At 38.1% G+C, this 8,077-nt stretch overlaps 1 protein-coding gene across 1 annotated transcript; it reads right to left on the minus strand.

The window, feature by feature from the left end:
* Positions 1 to 613: 613 nt before the first annotated feature.
* Positions 614 to 3,500, minus strand: LOC142368161 (protein Bouncer-like). The gene is made up of 3 exons (XM_075450255.1): positions 3,310 to 3,500; positions 2,752 to 2,862; positions 614 to 1,022 (listed from the first exon to the last, which is right to left on the minus strand). Exons 1-3 carry the CDS (start codon positions 3,359 to 3,361, stop codon positions 799 to 801), a joined length of 387 nt encoding a protein of 128 aa, XP_075306370.1. The 5' UTR covers positions 3,362 to 3,500; the 3' UTR covers positions 614 to 798.
* Between the last annotated feature and the right edge of the window lie 4,577 nt (positions 3,501 to 8,077).

Raw genomic sequence — 8,077 nt, forward strand, 5'->3', positions numbered from 1 at the left:
AATTTGCTCAAGCACACCTCACCAGACTATCTGCCTCTCCCTGAATTCGAACAGTTTTTGTTTTGTTGAAGATTTTATAAGGATTTGTGCTTCTTGGCAGCAGGGCTTCTTTCTCCGTTTACAGAAGAATTCCAATAAACAAGTCAATAAAGCTTAAGTGTGACATATTCTCCAAAAAGCACAGAAATTGCAAGAAAGGGACAGAAAAGATAAGTGAAACGTAATATAACTTCTTAAGTGGCAGTGTATGTATTTCTATTAGCTTTGTTTTACAGTAAATTGTATTTTTTTTTATATGTTTCATCTGAAAATTTTAAAGAAAACCAAATAAATTTAATTGTAAAATGCCTTCTAAAACCAGATTATGTGATTTCATCTCAGGTAATGTCTATGGAAAACATCCCAGGTAACTTATCTAACATTGGGTCTATAAGTTCTTCTGTGCCAATTGTCTTGATTAAAGCTGAAATGAAGACTGAAACATTTCATTTTCTTGGCCTAAAAGTTGTTGTTTTTAGATGCCCTGTGCATTAAACTACTCAATTGAAAATGTAACAAAGAAATGTAAAGTCCACATCAACTTTCTCAAAATAAAAAAAAAACAAATGTGAAATTGTTTCCAAGTCATCGAGACAAGGTGCCGAGATGCTTTTTATTGTATGGATTAAAACACAATTGGCCCTTTATTTCATAATGATTGAAGGGGGAAAGATAAAATAAATGCATAGAAAAGGTACACAATCAAGCTAAAAATCAGACCAAGAATCAAATTTAAGCAACGAGGTACACAGTGATAGGCTACAACCCCCAGAAGCCCCACAGCGAGGACAGGACGGCAGCGCAGAGGGCCACAGTCAGCGGCAGCTGGACAGAGGTGGCTCCATTGCACAGGTTCCTCTCGCAGCAGCTGAAGGTGCTGGTGTAGCCAGCACCAACAAGTGTGCCAGTCAGTGTCTTGTTACACAAGTCCTTGTCCAGGCAGCCGCGTGTGAGCAGCTTCAAAGCGCTTGTCTTGTTGAACTCTGTGGAGACCAAAAAACGGTGACGTCAGGGCGCGATAAATTGACAATACAAAAACATTGAAGCCTCACCGGCGGTCACCTACCCGTTGCAGCTTGCGTACACGTAACGTTAATTGCGTACGCGTAACGCCAGCAGGCGCAGTTTCTGCTCAACATTCTGTTGCCAGGGCAACTACCGCTGGCAACGTTTAGCAGTTTTACTGTTTAACTGACACCAACCCTTTTTTCCTGTTATCCAGAAACACTAAAATATGTTGTAAGATAAATATATATTTTATATATATATTTTTTTTATTGCACCTATTAAGGTTATTCTAAACCTTAATAGGTGCGTTTTACTGTTAATTTGTACTGGGGTATAATGCTAGCCAACTAGCTAGCATCATGTATGCTACTCTTATGCTTTGTTTATGAATACGTAGATGTTTTCTTTTGTTCTTAAGTAATGTTTATATTGTTGTATATCCTGTCAGCACTAACTTTTATTGTTCTATGAATTGTCTGTCTTTCAATTAACTGCATTAGTATAAAGCCTGCAGGTGGGAAGGAGCTAGTCAGTTCTAACTTGGTAAAGGATATTTATCTAAGATTAAGGTTTCGTCCATAATTTCTCAAATAAAGTATAATCAAATAGTTCAAGAAAAAGAAAAAAGCTTGAGTGTGACCGTACTCATCTGTTTTACACTTTTCTGGATTGTGATCACTTTGATTAAATTTGTTTGGAAATACTGTGTTTGTCCGTGCACAGCTTGAACATACAGAGACTTGCATCGGTTGCTGTACAACACTGCCCAAAGAAACAAGAGCATGAATAATATTTAAAGTCAAATACACTTATTGTGTGAGTGTGTGAAACCTATTAATTTTCTTAATGAGAAGCAACTAAGAAAATATGATTTCAGTATTTCAGTCCTATAGTCAAGCTCTTTGAGGGAGAAAGACAATGCAATAACTTTCCCAATGCAAAGTTCTAATAGTTATTTAAGAAATTCTCTAAACCACCTCAAACACTACTCATATTATTGTTTTGTTAGTGCATAAATTGGCGTCTACTTCAGGAAGGTTTGTTGCCATCTGTGTGATGTTTGAGCAAAAACTGGTTTTACTGCAAATGATTAAAGCCTTTTCATAAACATGGTGATGAGTCAGTCATCATACGACTGTCCCTGTTGTTATAGAGCCAACCAACAAGTGTTTATAGAGGTTGTCTCCTGACTTCTGCTTGAAATGTGACAGAATTTAAAATTAAGTGCTCCCCAAAGGGATCAAAATCTGTATAACGTGTATTATGAAGGGATAAATTACTGCTGATGCTCAGTTTTACTGTGCAGTGACACCTTCCAAAGTTTTTTTTCATACGAATTATCACAATCTTTGTTTTAGGATTTCTAAGCTAAAAACATATTGACCATTTGAGGTGCCAAAACCTCCAGGGAATTGCGTCCTTTTCCTTCTTTGTTATTTTGTAATAATGAGTAAGTATATAAGTCATTAAAATATATATATTAAAGAAATGCATCATCTCGTCTTTTTTTTGCATAAAAAGGTAGTTTGTGAACAAATTATTTTTCCATGATCATAAAAGCTTTGATCATTCTGAAACCCAATGATTAAACATAGTAATCAAATGTTTTAACCATTCACAATATATATGAAACACAATAAACGCATTTCCCCTCGGTGTTGAGATATCGCATTTTCTCTAGATCTTAACAGAGATCTTTCTTACGTGCTTCTCCAGAGTAGCAGCTGTTTGTGTCGTTATTACATGTGACCTCGCCTGAATTCAGGCAGGTCCCAAATAAACCAATAGGACAGCTACGGCAGGTCAGGCTGTGTGCTGTTCAGCAGGGAAAAAATACAAAAAACAGATCAGGTTTAGAAGTTTGTCCAAAATCTTAACTCCATTTGTTGGCCTCTGCCTGTATGTTGAAAGTTGTACAGAAAAACTACACAAATACCACAGAGTAAGTGAATTGATTTAATGTAACATAAAAGGTTAAGCTTTCTATACATTCATTTTAATAGAAAAGCAGCAACTGTAAAATACCATATTTAGATATTTTTCATCTTCTGGTGTCCTTTCACTGTCAAAACATTCCTCAAAATACATGGTTTTTATCTATATCAAAAAACAGCCTCATGATTTGAATTGATTTTTAAACCACAGTTCAATGAGGAAGTGACCAAAGAAGACAGAAGTAAAAAATGAACTATTTTGTCTCTTCAACATCAAAGGTGATGCTTTCATTTCCACATCAGAAAAGAGACATTTTTCTCAACTCACCTGTTGCGATGACGGCACACAGGATCGTCACGGCTTTCCAGAAGTTATTCATGACTCTCTTTGTTATTTAAGTAAACCGAGTCCTCTATAACAATAATCCTCTTCAAGGTCTAATTACTTGGCCGTGTCCGTTGGATGATCCTGTGATGAAACACTGGCCGGATAGTTTGTCTGAGCAAGAATGAAACGGATCTGGTTTTATACTCCAGCAGTGGGAAGGAGGATGTGTCTTGACATTTCCTGAAACTCAGCCCCCAAAATTCCCCACTTCAAAAACTTTCAGACTCTTAATCAATCAACTTTTATTTGTTCAACATATTTCATGCAGTTTATAGTTACCCCTGCTTTAACTAAAGCAAAATGCTAATTACTCTATCATCAGTGTAGGAGAGTATATTAGGCTCATGAATTAGACAGACAAAGCAGAAACAACATAAAAAGTAAATATTTTGGGGGTTTTAAAGTGCCAGCAGGCTCCAAACTGCCGTTATTGTTGCACCCAAAGCAGCAGTGAGAGTGAGCTGGACGGATGTGGCTCCGTTACAGATGTCGATGCTGCAGCAGGTCCTGGTGATGGTGTACCCGGCGGTCAGGAGGGTGCCTGATTCTGTCTCGTTGCAGAGGGATGAAGACAGGCATCCTCGAGTCTCAAGGCTCATCAGTCTACTAATGTTAAAGGCTGAGGAGGGAAAAGGAAAAAAAATAATAATCAATCAGCCAACAAAAGGAGTTTTCTTTCTTTTTAAAAAGCACTGTTACTGTAGAGCTGCAAATTTAAATATATGTGACATAATAGACTGACTGATTCATTTGGATATCTGTAAGCAGCATTTTAAGATCTCGTATTAAGCCACAAAATGCAGTCATAGTTTAATCCAGGAAAGAGCTTCTGACAATGGTCAATCTGAATGGTAATGAGCTTATTAGAATAAGAGGAAACACAGTTTTTGCAGGGAACTGTAAGAGAGTATAAACTTCCAGCAAAAAGCAATCAGTTGTGTATGATGTGATTCAGAAATACGTAAGAAGATGCCCAGATGTGCTTGTAAGTGCCTGTTTTGTGTTTGAAAGTGGGGTTTAACACTCATTCACTCATGTGATTTCAGTGTGTTTTTGACAAATATTCAGATAAAAATGGAAAATCTTGTGTAAAGCCTAATGGCAAACTGGTTGCAGCCTTTTTAAAGTCAGAGGTGGACCAGGTATATTTCACAGATACTGACACAGCTGTTGGCCTGAAACTGACATTAGTGGGTTTGCACTCCTTTCTGCTGGTTTCCCATGCTAATCATAACACCAACAAATATCAACAACTAGACAAAACTAGTGTCAAGGTGAGGCAGACTTTTGGGATTCAAAGTCAACGTATTAAACAAACTCAGGTTTCAGTAAACTAAGGTGTGCTCAGATCCGGTTCTGCACAGGTGAAACATACTTTTGAAGTGATTGTAGCCTGTGGTGCTACCTCACAACAAAATATATGTCGAATATTTTCCACTAACAGAAAAAGAGTCCAGGTTCCTTGTTATGATGCCAGGAAAATGTTAGTGAAAAGAACAAGATGGCACAGTTAAAGATGAAAACTTCTAAGTTTAAACAGTTTACACTCATTTAAACCTCATTTTGTCCATCATTGTTCAGTGTTTGAATTAATTTGAGTCAAGAAACTAAAGTGATTTACTTTTCTCCCTCAGCATATGCCACCTGTAGAACAGAAGCCCAACAATGACATTAAAGTCATTTTGTAGTATTTCACATACTGGAAAATAATCTTTAAAAGTTGGTTGCATTTAAAGCTGCTAAGCTTGTTTTAGTTTGTATATTTCAAGTCAATTGATATAAAAAGATGTATATTCTTACAGGAATAGTCTATTAAGCCCCATTCTGTCAGGATTAAGATCATTGTGGAGGATAGAATATACCTCAAGGTATTTATCTCAGTGTTTTAAAATGGACTTTAAACATTAACAGCATGCTTTTTAAGATGCTTTGCAGGTAAATTGTGAAACCTTTCCTTGACAAGAACTGCGGGATGCAAATTTAATGTTCTTTTCCTCAATGAACATCAAGGTTTTCAACTTCCTTTTGCGCTGTCACACAAGTGCTGGATCACAGACTGAGTTCAAATGCAGAAATGAAGATCTTATTATAGAAAAGAGGCTCATGTGAAATAAGAAAAGCTTCTTAGAATAATATTCAAATTACAAGAGGATGATCAAGTATGATGAAAACAGTATAAAAGTATTACAGCATAAATTTAGGATTAAAATCAATGACCTCAGCAGAGGAGAATATTGACTCCACTCTTACATGTATGAAGTATGAAGCTAGGAGACAGTTAGCCTCGCTTTACCTAAGCCCAGGACACAGAGTAAAAACAAATGATTTTTAAACCTTATTTAAACTTCATTTGTAAAATAAGATTTTTAAAAAACAATTGATATCTGTACATCAGGGCTGGTTTTACTGGAAATGAGAAAGCACAACAAAGTTATTTCCTTAATGTAACAGAGGGATTGTTGAGTCTTCTCTTAAGCCTTCACCAGATAAAGAAGTTACAGTGTTAAAGACAGGTTTGAATTGTTCTTCCTTCTTCCTCCATTCCACTTTTCATGATAAGATCAGGTGAGAATAATTGGTCAGCCTCCCCCATTTATCAACAAGGAAACAAAGGAGCCTTTTATACCTAACATGTATTTAGGATTTGAAACTCCTCAAACACCAGAATGCTCCTGTTTGTTTGTCTACTAAACCACAGGGTGCCAGCATTTTGCGTCACTGTCACAGAAATGAATCCGTGCACAATTTTCAAATTTTTTAAAGAAATGACATCAGAGACGAACAAAGTTTATCAGACTTTTGTTAAAGAAATGTTAAAAGGGCAGAAAGTCATTTCGGAGTCGAAGTGGTGGTGGAGATGAGTTCAAGCCCCATTTGAAACAATACTTTCCACATTTACTTTATAATGTATATGTACAAAGTATTTTTCTTGTCTCGTTGACCACTCAAAGGTGCTTTTACTGTACCGGCCAGCAGCACAAGATGTCAGTCCATGTTCAAAGTTTGATCTGAATTGGTCCAAAACACCACTGTGTTGGCTGTGTCAGACATCAAGACTTAGCTCAGTCTGCACATCCTGGGCAGGTTTTTCATGTCCAGCACCCTTCAAACTCAGGAGTATGAAACATTTTGTCATGGTCTCGGGTTGTGGTTGTCTTTTAGTTTGGATTTTGTCTTTTGGATTGTCATGTTCTTTCTTTCTGTTAATTTACTTTGAGTCCTATTTTTAAATGCATTGTCCATACCTATCAGCTTTGCTTGCTTGCCTCACACCTCATCTTGTTCCTCTTGTTTAACCTCACCCTGCCCTCTGCTGGTGACCACACCTTGGGAATTCATCTTACACACAATTGGGCCTCATGCAAGAACATTTTCGTATTTTTATTCTAAATCTCTCTTACTTTTTTCGTACGAAGGTCTCGTACGAACAAGCCACGTCAGATTCAACAAGCGCTCTTAACTTCGGAAAAAGTGTGTAAACGACCTGCGTAAATGATGAATGCCACCCGTCCGTATTTAAGTGCACGAGAATAGTAAATTTGCATGCTCCACGCCCAAAATAATACCATATAAGGCTTTGCTTCCTCTCTACTGTGCCAGGAAGTGTTGAGTGTTGAGTCATGCAAATGGCATCAAGACGCAAAAAGAACAACTTTAAGGGCTCTGAGATTGAAGTTCTGCTTTCAGTGATACAAAAAGGAAAATCTGTCATTTTTAGCAGTGTCAGCAGTGGAATTACGGAACCTGCTAAAGCGAAGAAATGGGAAGCAATTACGAGTGCTGTTAATTCAGTGTCACCTGTAGTTCGTAATGTCAATGAAATAAAAAAAGAAATGGTTTGATATGAAAATGGCTTAAAAAAAAAAAAACGTCTCGCCATAAGCAGGCGCTCTATGACTGCAACTAAAGCCGTGCAATCAGTTGTTGCCTCATCATGATGGCTCTTTGATGGGGTGGTCCATGAGGGGGGTCTCCTGGCACCACACCTTCTGGTCTGCCTGGGCTGGTTCAGGTAGTAGGAGACCCTGGTTCATGGTAATATTGTGCAAATCTGGCATGCCTTCTCTGGGCTATAGAGCAGTTTGCCCCCCGCTGTTTCGAGACACACCCACCTGGCCTTCAGCTCAGTGCGCTCCGCAACTGTGGTGCTTTGATGCGTATATGTGTGCAGTCTAGTGCTCCGATTATGTTTGGCAGTCCAGCCAACGCATGACAGTCCCTCTTAATTTAACAAAAACAAAACTGGGGTAATCGTCTTTGGAGCCAAAGAGAAACGATTACAGGTCACCACAGAACTTCAGTCTATACACCTAGAAACTACCAACCAGGCCAGAAATCTGGGTGTAGTGATGGACTCAGACCTAAACTTGGAAAAACACATTAAGGCAGTAACAAAGTCAGCCTACTATCACCTTAAGAATATATCGAGGTTAAAAGATCTGATGTCTCAGCAGGACCTGGAAAAACTAGTCCATGTATTCATCTTCAGTAGGCTTGACTACTGTAACAGCATCTTTACAGGTCTACCTAAGAAGTCAGTTAGACAACTGCAGCTCATTCAGAACTCTGCTGCTCGAGTCCTCACTAAGACCAAAAAAGTGGACCACATCAGTCCAGCTCAGGTCTTTACACTGGCTGCCTGTCCATCAGAGGATAGACTTTAAAGTTCTGATGCTGGTCTATAAAGCTCTGAATGGTCTAGGACCAG

This window comes from Odontesthes bonariensis, chromosome 18, assembly GCF_027942865.1.
Source record: "Odontesthes bonariensis isolate fOdoBon6 chromosome 18, fOdoBon6.hap1, whole genome shotgun sequence".
NCBI classification, from domain to species: domain Eukaryota; kingdom Metazoa; phylum Chordata; class Actinopteri; order Atheriniformes; family Atherinopsidae; genus Odontesthes; species Odontesthes bonariensis.